Source organism: Sander vitreus, unplaced genomic scaffold (genome assembly GCF_031162955.1).
Source record: "Sander vitreus isolate 19-12246 unplaced genomic scaffold, sanVit1 ctg270_0, whole genome shotgun sequence".
NCBI classification, from domain to species: Eukaryota; Metazoa; Chordata; class Actinopteri; order Perciformes; family Percidae; genus Sander; species Sander vitreus.
In genome coordinates this window covers 38347-53777 of record NW_027595434.1, presented here as the reverse complement: position 1 = coordinate 53777, position 15431 = coordinate 38347, and the positions used below count along the sequence as shown (strand labels likewise).

Here is a 15431-nt window from a genome sequence, read left to right as displayed (position 1 = left end):
TTAAAGTATAACGTTTGTCTCCTTCTTCTTCTTTTAAGCCCCCCTCCTGAAAAAGCCCAGTCTGCTCTGATTGGCTTGCAAGAAAAATATGGCGCACCTTTGCAAAGGTAGTTCTCAAGCTGTGGATGGAGATACTCAGATGTGGGTGGTTTATTTTAATGAGCCTGCATGTGACCGAGGAAGGGAAGCCAAATCTGAATGGCTTGTTAAATAACATGTTTTCAGATCCAGACACTCCAGATATCCAAATGTATGCGCACAAGCACAGAAAAAGTACATTTTTCATGATATGTCCCCATAAAGTATTTAATGTGGATCGATACTCAATTCACATAATAGGGTCACAATCGGGCCAATCCTGATACGACTGATTGGAGCATCCCTAGTAAAAACTTGTGAAATGGCAGATTTAAAAAAGGCAAATACTGATGGAGGTAAAATGGCAGAGAAGATGAACACATGGTGGTAAATAGAGACAGAATGTAATGAGAGAGGGGATGAATGATGGCAGATGCTGCATGGAGACGAACAAATGGACATGAAGGCAGGATGGAGATATGCATGCAGCCGATTTATGTCCAATGATGGTAAGGTAATTCATGGTTTTTCTCCCGTCAATAAAGTCTGTAAAACATGAGACAATATGTGTTTCTGTAAAACTATAAACAGAAATGTTTTCATCCACATCAGACAAACTGGCAACTCCTTTATAAGAGTTATTTGCATGTGTTGTGTGAGATACACATATAAACCTCATGGAAGCTCTTTTTTTCTTGCATTGTCTTTGGAATCCAATATTATTTACTCAGGAGTTCCAACAGTGCAACAGTAGGGATTTACCTCAGTATTCATAGTAAAACAGTTAAATGTAGTTTATATCTCAACTTGTTAACTGTCACTCGATTGTGTCTAGCTGAAGTTATTAAAACAGAGGTATAATTTGTCATGATTTTCTCATGAAATAAATGAGGTAATTAAGCTCAATAACAAGTACTGAAATCAGTGCACGAACAATGGGTTTGGCTGGTTATGGAACTGAGCAAAATGGTGCTAAATGAACACCAGTGTCAAATGGCAAAATGACATTTGACTTTGCCCTAACCTATTAAAGCTGTGTACTGATGGCAACAACATAGTGATGCCTTTGCTAATCTTAACCATACTGCAGTTGTGATTGGCAAATCATGTAGAAATAAAAAACCTTTGCCTTGGACCTTAGCGAATGGTTTTATTGAACAAGTTTTTGCAGAATTGTTCAGTATCAAAATTCGTTAAATGCATACCTGCAAACTCAGAAGGGTTGAAAAAGGTGACAACCCTCTCCCCTCCAGCACAGCACTTACCTCAAAACTAATGTCAGTGATTGTGATTGGCCAAATGACTCGTGTGACGTATCACCAAAGATGTTTTATTGTGAAGAAGACCGCAGTAGGTTTTTGAAACTCCCGTTCATGGGAAATTGTAAAGAACATTTAAATTGCATAAGAAAAGAAAAGACGAGCCATATAGGTCTGTCCTTCAGTGTCCCATGCCCTAGGTCAGCCTGTGACGTGCACACAGTTCTTTTATTTTAACATTTTAATTTGGCCCGTTCTAACTTCTTAAAAGCAGACATGATTAGAAATAATATGCTTGAGTATAGAATGGGTGGACAGGATACTGGTTGTTTTCCAGCACAGTCTCTCTGCAGTTTTGACATGGATATGCCATTTATTGTATAGAATATACACTTTGGGACTTTGGGATGTTTCACGCACCTGTTTTAAGGCTTGTTTATGGAGCTACATGTCATTCAGACCTAGAGATAATGCAAGTAAAACTAGAACTGCAAGCAGTAATGACGGGGTCTGAGCTGTCCAGGCGAGTTCCTCCTGATAACCCGCGGAGCCCGCGAAAGTCAAACCCAAAGCACAACGGCAGCGAGGAAAAAGTCAGGAAATATTGCAACGTGTGAGCTGCAAGTAAATTGAAAATGCAAACTTCCTACTTACAGTTGTTTTATACATCGATTGGAACAGCATTAATGCATTTTTCTGGGGGGGTAATAGGCCATGCCCATTTTGACCAATCAGTACACCATTGTAGGCGTGGCCTCAGGAATGGCCCTAGATCGTACCCTCCAAATTTCATAAACATCGCATGAGCACTTAATGAAATATCAGCTCTTCATATCTGTAGCGCCCCCTAATGGCCAGTGTTAGCCAAGTTTTGCGTTGATAGCATTTACTTTGGACAACAAAAAAAAACTTTGTGTTTTGGTCGCTAGCTACAAAGATTTGTTTATTGGTAATTTGCACATTTTTTTAACTTTTTTGACAACTTTTAGTTTTTGTTGTATGTCTGAAGATGCTTTATGCAAAGTTTCAGGCAGATCGGATGAAAACCACAGTAAGATTTCGAAAAAGTAGGTTTTGCACATTTTGCGGGGAAATGGGCATATCCTATGTCATGTGATTCATCTTAATTCAAGAAAAGTGGAAATGTAAGGTTTTTAAATGAGCAACGTGTAATGTAGGAGTTATCGGCCAAAACCCGTCAACCTTGATTATAGAGGTACCTGTTGGTCCACATGGGTCATTTTTGATTTGTGAGGTATAACATTTTGTTGACCTTGCCTTCCAGGGCTTCCATATTTCTTTGTGTTTATAAAGGATTTCATTGACTGTATTTATGTGTGCTTTGAATCTTACAATTTTCTCTTCTTGTCCTGGTGGACTCCTGAGGAAGATGCAAAGAGGAGCAAAAATAATATCCACTATTCCAATGATGGTCATCAGCCAGGGGAAACCAATACTCTCAGCTATGGATCCTCCGATTGATGGACCTGCATCAGTCAGGGACAGATCACATACTCATTTAGTTTGGCTTGTTAGATTAGAGCAGAACTTTGCATTGCAACTCTGTACAGACATATAGTATTTGTAACAACAGGTTCATTTATGGTAAATACATGGTATAGAGGAAGTAATGTAGTAATGTTAACAAAAGGTTTATCGGCTCAGAATAATAGGAAAAACAATAAGGTAAATGTTCTATTATTTATTTATTTATTCTAATTTGTTGTTCTTTTGGTTTTTATTTTATGTAGTGGTAATGTTATTATCTCCTTTTATGTGTGTGTGTGTGTGTGTGTGTGTGTGTGTGTGTGTGTGTGTGTTTGTTTGTGTGTGTTTGTATGTGTGTATGTATCCCTTGACCTTGTGTATATAAAAATGGAATAATGTCATTTTAAAATCTTCGTGATTAGATAGTTGTATTTGGGGTAATATGGACCTGGGGTAGATGTATTTATTTTGTTTAATATTTCATTCCATTCCAAATATTCTGAGTCAATATTCTAGGTTAAATGCTGTGATTTGTTACATGGAAACACATACGGTACTTGCTGTGCAATAATCACAAATTAGTGCTAGCACCCATTTCTATTTAATGTCATGGTTAACCAAGAGACCAAGTACCACAACCATTAGCTGGAAACACATATGGTCATGTCCTAATAATAACTGAGTCAGGCCAAAATCAAGATGAGCCAAAGATTTCTAGGGCTTGGACACTTTCTGTTGCTTTTATTGGGAACCGAGCAGTGTGTTTAATCTTTTGGACAAAGATCTCAGAGCATCAGACCACTGAGACAAAGGAAACCACGTCTCCCACATGAGGCCTGTGTGCCCTTTTCAAACAAAGAGAATGCGGCCTCCATGCAACTGTAAAAGCCTAAAAGTCACACCTCCATGAGAAAAGATGGCCGGAGGTCTAGAAAACTACAGACGTTGTAGTTCACACCTACATGTCACCGTCAAGAACCCTTATTCCCTATTGGACGTTGTCCCTGAACGCAGCAGGGGTCCGTGCCCAGGTGACTGGGGATATAAATACACTGGAGTCCCCACTATCATCATCATTCCACTGCACGCAAAAGCGGCTACAGGATGCACGCAGTCAAACGTTTGTACTTTAATTAAAGTTTCATTTTCCAGACGAGTGGACTATATTTGGTATTCTGGCAACACCCTGGATCCTGTAGAAACATACATCAGTGTTCCACCTCTGCAGAAGAGAAAATAAGAACAGGGACACCGCTTATTCTTATCGAGTCGACTGTAACTTGTCCTCCACTGCCTTTGGAGAGAAACAAGTTTTTCCGTGAATCACTGACAAGTGTTCCGGACCCATTTGGTTTATCTATGGACCAAACAAATGAAAACACACATAGTAAGGAGGCTGACGTTTCTGGGCAGAGAAATATAGGTGTGTGTTATTATTGTCAGTAACCACTATTGCTGCAACTTGTTATGACATTGAATGTAATTAATTAGTAAGTGCTACTGTTGCAAATGTCTTACTGTTAATATGATTGTGACCACCAAGTCCAATTCATTGCTGTGAAAGTGCTGGATCACGGTACTTGTTGATATATGTTGTGTTTGATACAGTAACTTATTGAAACTGTAATGCTTCAATGCTGTCTCCCGCCGCATAGAAGTTAGTTTCTGTACAAGGGAGATAATAACCTTCCGTCCGTCACTCGAACCACAGCACCGCGACGTAACCAGACCGTTACCTCTTGGCCCCGTGTTGGACAAAGGGTTGGTTATTATCAATGCAAGAAATCAGCTGTTGGCCTACCAGAGGCTAAATAATAAACATCCCCTCATTAGACAACTTCTCAGGCCCTGCCATAACGTCAAGTTAGGTTGGAGTCCTGAGTGAATGAGAGGGTTGGTTATTATCATTTCCTCGCAAATCAAGATTTCAAGTCTCTTTTCTTTCTCTAAAGCGTCATATGCATATGACATATGCATGTGTTAGGTTAGTTTGTGAAGAGGAAAGCAAATTTCCTCTTCACAAACTAACCTAACACATGAATACACGTACATGGATCAGCTGACGGCCACCCCATAGTCACGTGGTATTGCAACCAGTCAAATGTTATGAAAGGGGGCGTGGCCTGAGTGCGTGGGCATGGTTAAAGTATAGGGGGCGGCTCAGTATCACATGTAGACCACACATTATAAGTTTCATGTAAATCGGATGATGTTTGTCATATAAGGCTGGTTTCCTGTTGCCAGTGTGGGGCACTATGACCAAAAGTCAATCTTGGCCTGTAGATGTCCTCAGGCCTGGACTCTTGTTGATTGTGGGAAATTTCAAGCAGATATGACAATGTACACTGTAGTTACAGCCACTTTCTCGTTCATCGCTAAACACTCAAAATGGCCGCCACGCCACGCCCCCAAAGTTTGACGAAAAGTTTTTCTTTTAATAACTTTTCATCTTTAAGGTGTTGAGATGGTACAGACCAAATTTGAAGTCCATCGGATGACATCTCTAGGAGGAGTTTGTTAAAGTACCTTGACTTTTAGGCCTACTTCCTGTTGCCAGTAGGGGGGCGCTATGACTTTGAGTCAATTTTGTCCGGTAAATGTCCTCAGAGTTAGAGTCTTATGAATCATGAAAAGCTTCGAGCCAATTGGACAATGTACACTCAAGTTACACCCATTTCCTGTTTCGATGGTGAAATGCACAAAATGGCCATCCCGCCACGGCCATGCCCCATGACGAAAAGTTTTTCTTTTAATAACTTTTCATCTCTAAGGTCTTAAGATGGCACGGACCAAATTTGAAGTTGATCGGATGAAATCTCTAGGAGGAGTTTGTTAAAGTACGACATGTGGAAATGGCCAAAATCGCACTAATTTCGAACTTTCAATTCAAAATGGCGGACTTCCTGTTGGATTTAGGGTATGGCTCCAATGACGTTTTTTGTACGACTTGAGATGCTACGTATGTGTACCAAGTTTCGTGAGTCTACGTTAAACGTACTGCAGGGGCTAAATTTCTTTTAATTTTGTAGGAGGAGCTAGTGAGCCATTTTGGTGCGCCTATTCCTGAAACCCTTAAAATACGTATATTTTCACCAGAATTGATACAACCGTTCCTGTTTTGACACCCACCTACAGGAAGTTGGTTCTCCATAACTTGCGCATTATTTTAGCTATCAAAATTCTTTTGATACCTATTTGTCATGAAGGTCCTCCGAGTCTATATGCAAGTTTTCGTGCCGATTGGACTCACGCCCCCAGGAGCAGTTAGACAAAGTAGGTTTCCCATATACAGTCGTGAACAAATTAGGACACCCATGCTAAAGTTGACTAAAAAGAGGAATACAAAAATCATCTTTAGGAAATTGATCTTAGGGACCGTTCGGTATTTATGGAATGGACCACCGGAGGAAAATTGGTGGGGCGTCATGTCTTATTATTTTTTGCTGAGGGGAGGGTCACCCAACTTTTTTATTCATGAAAAGAGCTAAATTTCAAAGTGGCTTGTTTGGTGCATATTTATCCATGTAGCTGTCAGTCTCGGCACCCCTACCAGATGGGTCTGACCGCATACGCAGAGTTTGCTGGGGGGGCAGGAGGAGCCCCCCTGGTATCTTAAATAACACAAAACAACTAAATGGTGGTAGGTAATACATCTGATTTCATATACTGCTTTAGTAAAAAAAAAGATTACCTGGCTGACGATGGGAGCAGCAGGACGCAAAAAACGAAAGTTACTGTTGCACTAGTCTGGACATCTGGCCGTGCCAACCTTGCAATAAAGGTTTCCTAAATGCCATGTATATAAATGTGATGTCAGCTTACTAATTGATTGCGGGTTTTGTGTAGATTTGGACTTTTATACGTTTATTCCACTTTGTTTAAACGGCGAAGTGGAGAGGTCTCGTTCACCTGTTTGGAGCTGGCTGGTGAATGTGACGCTCGTATAGGCCTTGCTGGATACACCGTGTCATTTACCTTTTTATGGATCTACTGATCGCCAAACACCAAAACCAAGGGCTCCATTGTGTTGCTGTCACGGAAATACGCACTCACCATAGACAAAAATAGTAAAGACCTATCAGGCAGGATATCTTATATATGTACCACGATAAGGAGTAGGAAAATAGCCTTTGTATCGGTGTATGCACCGTCTACATATGATGAAAGTTTTTTTCCCGTGCCTAACCAATGAATTGCTTTCTCTCAACGAATATTCACTAATTATAGGGGGAGACATAAATGCAGTACTAGATTCAGTTGTGGAACCCCACCATCTTACAGATATATGGAGGTTGCACAACCCTACTAGCAAGGATTACACCTTCTTTTCCACACGTCACCTCACCCACTCCCGCATTGATTTTATTTTGTGCTCCAGTGATCTTAAGGCAATGTTCCACACGATAGAAATAGAACCAGCAATTCTGTCTGATCACAATGTGAAGATAACCACATTCCATCGTGATATGTTAATCGTGTTATGATAGAAAAATCTAGGAGGTGGGAAGCTTTTGATGCAGAATTTAGAGCCAGACTGGCTGAGTTTATATCAATCAACACTGACTCAGTTTCTGACCCTGCGCTTATCTGGCAGGCAACTAAAGGATTTATTAGAGATTTCACATCTTCCTTTGCGGTCAACTTGAAGAGGAAAACAGAGGCAAGGCTTGCGGAGTTGGAAGAACGCTGCAAATCTTTTGAGCAGTCTCTTAAGACATGTTTTTCTAAATCTACACATACTCTTTTAGTCACAAGTCGAATAGAGCTGAATGATTTGCTAAGAAGGAGAGCTGAAGTCATAATGCACAGAGTGAGGCAAAATTATTTTTTTAATGGCTGGCCCATCAGCCTCATTGGGACTGATACTAAGCTCTATTCCAAAGTCTTGGCTCTCCGCCTAGAGCGCTTTATCGAGAAGCTAGTCCACCTCGATCAATCAGGTTTTATACCAAAGCGTCACGCTGCAGACAATGTACGCAGATTATTTCATGTAATAGAAGAAGCCAAAAACCTTCCAACAACAGCTCCAGTTTTATCAGTGGACACAGAAAAGGCTTTCGACCGCCTAGAGGGGAACTACTTGTGGCGAGTAATGGAGAGGCTTGGCTTGGGGGCCAAATTCATTGACATGGTGCATACTTTATATGCGAATCCCACAGCCATAGCCTCAACCAATGGCTTGCATTCTCAGCCATTTCCCATCGAGCGGGGCTCACGACAGGGATGCCCGTTTTCCCCCATGCTGTTTGCAATCTCGCTTGAACCGTTAGCCCAAGCTATAAGGCAAAATAAAATCTGTAATGTCCAGATTAAATCCAATAGCAGTTCAATATCATTATTTGCAGATGATATTCTGTTGTACATCTCTGATCTGGAGGACTCTATTCCAAAAATTCGTAAGCTCTTCAACGAATTTGGCTCAATCAAATGAACTGGAATAAATCTAATCTTCTTTTATTGAACAACAGGCAGGTGACATCAGCCATTATTGTTACAATACCAACCCAAAGCAAAATTACATATTTGGGCATGACCATACATGCATTGCTACAGCGAGTTGTCCAGGACAACTATGAAACTATATTAAGTAATGTTCAAAGGGATCTGGCATTGGTGGTCTGCGCTGCCAGCATCACTACGGTCCAGGATTGCTGTTGTTAAAATGAACATAGTTTCTCGTGTGAATTTCTTAAGTACAATGATCCCCTTACTCCTACCAATACATTTCTGGAAGAAACTTGATACTTTAATTCGGCAGTACATTTGGAACAATAAACAACCTAGGCTAAAATACTCTACCCTGCAATGTACCACAAACACGGGAGGCATGGCCCTCCCCAACATTAAAATGTTTCACAGAGCCTTTCATCTACGGGCCCTCAGAGTGTGGATGGACCCCTCTTCTACAGTTCCATGGAGAGAAATAGAGCAAAACCTCCCTAGAAAGTCTAAAACTGCAAGACCTTGCCTTTGCAGGTGTGTGTCCAAAAAGTGTGTTAACCTATGGCTCTATTATCACCAACAGATTGACCAACTTTAAACAGGTGGAGGAGCAACTACGCTATACCAATAAGTGGCATTTGAATACCCCAATATGGCACAATACGCAAGCAATGTCTGGTAACAAACTCTTTGCTTGTAAGCAGTGAAGTGACAGAGGTATTTATACTTTAGACCAGCTATTCAATGAGAAAGGTATGTTGAGTTTTGAAGACCTGAGAGCTAGTTTTGAGGTCTCCAGGACATCCTTCTTCTTTTATCTTCACTTAAGATCAGCCCTAAAATGTTATGGAGTGCCATGGGGAAACAGTCTTGAGGCGCACCCAGTCATTAAATGTTTTTTAGATTTTCCTGTGTGAAGATTAGTGTCCAAGATTTATGCTAAACTGATGCAAGTATCCATAGGATAACTCCCAATAGTAAAGTAACATCAATAATATCTGATGTGATAGGATGTCGAATTCCTATTGACCCGATTGTTTTGTTACTTAATGATAACTCTAAATTACACCTGCTTGAGAGACAGGGGAAGATCTGGCTAGCTGGCTCAACTGCAACCAAGAAAATGATAGCTCAACGCTGGCTCCCCCCTCACTCACTTTGTATAAAACAGTGGTTGGCGTATTTTCTGGACATGGTTATGCTTGAGCTCTCTACAGCAAGGATTAACAAAGCCAAATCATCAACTATCAACCTATGGAAAAGCACAGCAGCACAAATATCAGACCTAATTAGCTCAGCATCACAAGAACTAGAGGAGAGTGACTAGGCAAGGTCTGATTTCTGTTTGTTTGTTTTGTTTTCCTCGAGACTACAGAGGGTGGGGGGTGGGAGAGGGTTTTTGTTCTTGTTCAATTTGTGTTTCTCTGTTCTGTATGCCTAATGATAAAAAAACAACAAAAAATGTATCTTAAAAAAAAAGAAAAGAGAACAACACCTATGAGACTTTCAAAGTTCAGTTATTGGTCCCTGATTCCAGGGTGGTGCCCCGTTTTGATTGTTTGTCAATTTGGTAAAGTTATGAATACACATATTCATAACTTTATTAATATTGATAAAACAAATTTGATAAATTGCCAATGAATTGAATCTGTACCTCCCCAATTCCCAACACAATTTTCAAATTCAAGGTCACTTTAGAGGTATCATAATAGTCTATAATATTGCTAAGGTTTCATGGCTCCTTCTTACCTAAAGCAAATCCCATGCAGAAAGCCACATCAGCAATGGCATACACACTTCCATAAACAGACACATGACGCAGGTCCACCAGGTAACCCATGATAGGCATCATAGACGAGTCCACCATGCCTGTAACACAGCACAGATGATACAGCTCTTACACACTCAGCCATGGGAACACTTGTACTTGATAAGCATAGTATTACATTTATGACTTACCAATAGCAAAACCAACACCTAAGTTTGGAACAATCAGACCATAGATGTTTTTGGCAAATGGAACCTAGAACAGAGCAGATTTATGAAAATGTATATTTATGTTTAATCAATTTGAATTTATTCATTTATATTGGAGTGTAAAGAACAAACATTTTCCATTTGGGAGCGATGCTGGCTGCTTTTTGATATAAGCATTGAAATCACTGTGAATTCAGACTCCCATTGGCAGAATGAGGGATGAATGAATTTGGAGAGTCATGAGATATAGAACAGGTGGATAATCTGGATCATTTGGACAATCTGGATGTTTTCTACCCTAGAAAAACAGTTCCAACCCTCTCTATGCTTTTTTGTACATTAAAATCCTAACCTGGCTTTGAGAATATAAACCTTTTAGACTTAGTGTACATATAATGCTTTACATTCTGCATGTAGTGAATCTACTGTTGTGTTTCTACTGGCTGAAAAATGTAAAATATTACAGGACTGATGCATCTTAATATGTATATGAATTATTAGATATTATACAACAAGTAGAGCCAGGCAATCTGATTGGTCAACTAGACATTTAGAACATGATCAAATCAGCATGTGCTCATCACTAAAAATATTACTCCGCCATTTCCATGGCAACATTGTAACTTCCAGAGCGGAGTCAGAAACCAGTAGGCTACAATATTGATTCATTGACCATTTTGTTCATTTTGATTCATATAGTGGATCTAGATGGTTTTGACGAATGGTTGGAGGAGGATGAGAAGAAGACAAAAGCAAAAAAACGACAGATATGTCACATTGTCATTGCTCTATAACTGTTATTGGAAATGTTTGGATCACATCAGCTGTGCCGGTGAGTGTTTGCAGTGTGAAGTTGGCGGACGTAGGAGCTAAATCTGTCCAGGGAACAATGATTATAGTCAGCAGATATCTTAGTTACAACAAGAATGAGCTAGCAAGGCAGTTACGTGTTTGTGTTATTCAGTTTGAGAAATCCCACAATCTCTCTACAAAGCAATAACATTAGCTCAAGTTGGCTGACTCAACAGGGACTACAAATTCTCTGTTGCTAGGTTGTTTGGGTCGGCCTACTTGCTGGAGTAGTAAAAATGGTTTCATTAATATCTTTTATTCTGTTGGTAACCGTTGTATAATGGCAATATTACACGACATGGGTGAGCTTTACCGTCCTTGGCCCTTCAGTGATGCGGCCGGGTGCTAATAACAATGGTAAAGCTCACCCTGTCGTGTAATATTATAGCGCGTTCCATTTGTACTCAGAAGTCGAATTTTCCGATGTCAAAGTCAGAAACACGCTCCCTGACCTCGAACTTCCGAGCTCGGAACTTGGACAACCCCAAGCTAAAAATCCAACATTGCTGCTCCGTGGACCAACAGTTGTGAAAACTGTGGTAATATACAGTTATATGCACTTCTGTCTTATTTGTGTCTCACTAAATAAGTCGTACATACAGTCCTGTAACTTCTATCTGTGGACTTGTTGCTACGCTGTTTGTATGCACAAAAAAACAGCCTGATGTGTTGTTATAAACTGGCAGTGCTAACACTGGCTAACCTGGCTAGAGCTAATGAAAACAATGAAAATCTGACTCGTAAATGGAACACATTCAACTCGGGTCTAGTCTATATCCTTATCCACGACGTTCCACTTTAGGGATTGCTCTGGTGCCGCTGGAAATTCTGCCGGATTTCAGTCTTTTCAGCTGGATGTCTGTCCCCTTACTCTGTCTTTGTGTTGGCGTTCTAACCTCCGGTGGATTTCTGAGGACTATGGTTAACTGCTCCTCAGATCTCTGCAGGGTAAATCCAGACAGCTAGCTAGACTATCTGTCCAATCTGAGTTTTCTGTTGCACGACTAAAACTACTTTTGAACGTACATGTTCCACCAAAACAAGTTCCTTCCTGAGGCTATTTTTCAGCAACATGGGGCCTGCTGCCGAAGCTTAGTGCCACCCAAGACAATTGTGATTGGTTTAAAGAAATGGCAATAAACCACAGCACATTTTTCTCCTATCCCATAATGTTGTGTGGACTAGCGAGACCTTCCTCCGCAGCGATGTAGAGGAAGGTCTGGCAAAGCGAGACTATCTCGAGGGCGACGTCACTCCCAGCTTCTGCTTCAGAGTTCCGAGGTAAATGGAACACATTATTATTACACACCACACAAATCCTCTTTAGAGTTCAGTTTATTTTAAGCAGCATTTCTGCTAGTGACCCTCCAGTGCTGAAATATCTGATATCTGAATTCCCACTAATGATGTAGTTGTCAGCCTTATACTTACACATATTACACTGACTCCAATCAGCACCATTCCAATGAGAGCACAAAGCCATCTGTCAGGGAGAGAAGCCAGGGTCAGTGTTATCAAAATGAAAACACTTTTACAAAGATCAACTACAATAGTCTTTGCTTACTTTTCTAACTAGAAAACAATGTATGTTTTTCATGTACATAACACATATGTACATAAATATCTTTATTATATTTTACCTCATTGCTTAGTGTACATGAATATAACTCATGAAATACTGTAAATCACTTTTTCATAACAGAGTTATGTACACTCCCCCACCCAATATCACCAATATATCACAGATGTTGCTTAATAGCCAGGGATGAACAGTGTAACAAATCTCTATAAGCATAGTGTGTATTTATTATTTTGGCCAGTAGTTTTTATTGGCAGCCCATGGTAAATGAACTTATTTTCCATGGGGGTAATGTGGAGATGGTGTAATATTTTGATGAAAAAGAGTTGGGATAAGGCTCTAATGTATGGTGCACGTTCATGGAAGACTTGTAACATGTGGACGCGCCGTCAGTTTTGTTGTCATTACTTAGAATTCCTCATGGGGGCGGCAGATACTACGTGCTATAGCTTTAACGCAATAAGGTAATTTATTCTATTTGATGGTCTTTGAACCTATTCACGTACTATGCATTCATACATTCTCGCTTCCTCTTCCCTCTCTCTCACAAGACACCTTCATTATATATACAAAACTCCCCCAACGCTGTATCGTCAAGGCCTCAATAAAGCCAGCCTCTCAAACACTAAAAACTCATTTAGAGGGGCCTAAACAGATATCACATCCACAGAGAGCAAGAAAGAGAGATAGAGAGAGAGAGAGAGAGAGAGAGAGAGAGAGAGAGAGAGAGAGAGAGAGAGAGAGAGAGAGAGAGAGAGAGAGCGATAGATAAGGATAATTTCTCTCCTTACCTCCCCATCTTGCGTGCCAACTTGCCGAAGATGTAGGTTCCAATAAGGTAGGAGATGGACGCTGGTAAGAAAGCGACGCCTGGACCACAGACAGACACATACACAGAGAGAGCGAGAGAGAGAGAGAGAGAGAGAGAGAGAGAGAGAGAGAGAGAGAGACATGAGAGACTGAAGGTGTGGGCTGGCTTTCCAAGATAAGCAGATCTCTATCACTGAGCCTCCGTACATCTTCCATTGTCTGTAATAAAGACTTGTGCTTTCCACCTGCCAGCACATGACACCCTAATATCCTGTTCCCCACTTATCCTTTTTATCTGACCTAGACTTCATACACAACCAACTGGAACAAACTAATAACACCAAAGACTGCAGGAAGTCTCTGTATAGAAAATATCTAGCAGGATAGAGGAGAGACACTTTTGCACTATGGCAAGTCTGTAAGTAAAAGATGTATGTCTATAATGTAAATGAGAAACTGTGGAGCAATGACTGATATTATTTTGTAAAAATGTAAAAAATAGTAACCAGAGAAACTGATTATCACTGGATGGAGAGCCAATGTGTTGTTGCATTATAGGTTTTTAAATACATTTTTCTGAAAAGTGAAACATGATAATTTGGGGTTTCTGTTTGTATTATAAGATAAATATGTATGTACCGCCACTTTAAAACCGTCGGGCTGCAGCAGAAAAGCTGCAACCTGACCTCACAGAATTCCATGAAATGAACATGGCCCTTTAACTCAAAATCTGTGGCAGTTTCACGGAATCGTTGAAAATTCTGGGTTTAGGAAAACAATAACGGGACGCGGGACAACAACGGGACGGTTGGGTTTAGGAACAGAAAATGGGATGGTTGGGTTTAGTAAAAGAAGAAAGCAACGGTTGGGTTTAAGAAACGTGACACGCGGGACACAATCTCCGGTCTCCTGGGTGAAAGTCCTGTGTTGTTTGACCCATCCACCACGCCAACCAACCTCCCTATGCGGATTTTGTGAATTGGCGTGATCGCGACATCGCGAAATCCTGGAGGGACTGCTTAGTGAGTACTGAAGAGAGCATTGTAAATACCTAGCTGCCATTCACTGGGACACATGGTCTCCATCATCCAGATTGGCAGCGTTGGCTCCATCATGGCAACGGCCATATTTCCAAAACAAATGGCACCTGGGGAGGAAGATTGAGCATAAGTGGACAAAGTGTCAATTATACTCTGTTTTTGTTCTTTGGTCCCTATTTGTTACCCTTTCCTTCCAACCTCCAGCCGCCTACACACACACACACACACACACACACACACACACACACACACACACACACACACACCCTGCTCTCTTTGTTTCTGTGTTGTCACAGAAGAGAACCATGTAATGACCACGTTTTTTCTCTAATTCCTAGCCATAGCCGGAAAAAGACACGTCTTAAATCTTGTGATTCTGTCCCTCTGGTGATCTGAGACTTTAAGACAGTCTTTGTGGCAAGTCATGGATGTAAGCCTCTGCAGGGAGAGTGAGTAAATTTGTGTTACTGTTTAAAGGTGATTGTTGTCAATAAAGAGAAGTCTGCAATCATTTGTGTGATATAACATGATACAGTAAATGTAACCTCAAGACTGTTTTCTGCTGCATAGTCAAGTTGTTTTCCAATGCAGAAAGCAGTAGGAATGAGATCATGGCTTGATGAGTTTAGCCTTGGTAGACTCCGTGGGTAGAGTCCCATTGACCTGCTAGGATTGTGAAACTTGTTGTGTTTCTCCACTGTTTGACATTTTGTTCATAATGACTGATGGCCTGTGTTCATATCATGCCTGTCTGTCTCTGCAGAAGATCACCACCTTGTCACAGTGAGAAGGCTTGTGTTTCCCTGTGTTGTCACTCCTGGCAACAGCTTAAACTTGGAGGCACATGAAAGGAAGGAATGGTCAGTCTAAACTTAACCCAGGTAGTGTGTTGTTACTGGGCACCTG

General features: G+C 40.7%; 1 protein-coding gene across 2 annotated transcripts in view; it reads right to left on the bottom strand.

Moving 5' to 3' along the window:
- Positions 1-1760: 1760 nt before the first annotated feature.
- LOC144513526 (synaptic vesicular amine transporter-like) overlaps positions 1761-15431 on the bottom strand; it is a 36042-nt gene continuing 22371 nt past the window's right edge. For both annotated transcript variants that reach the window (XM_078244623.1, XM_078244622.1), the window contains exons 10-15: positions 14537-14632; positions 13467-13545; positions 12528-12579; positions 10227-10290; positions 10017-10136; positions 1761-2824 (exon numbers count right to left, since the gene is read on the bottom strand). In XM_078244623.1, the coding sequence (XP_078100749.1) occupies positions 2466-2824; positions 10017-10136; positions 10227-10290; positions 12528-12579; positions 13467-13545; positions 14537-14632 (770 nt within the window). In that variant the 3' untranslated portion in view covers positions 1761-2465. The remainder of the gene's footprint in view (positions 2825-10016; positions 10137-10226; positions 10291-12527; positions 12580-13466; positions 13546-14536; positions 14633-15431) is intronic.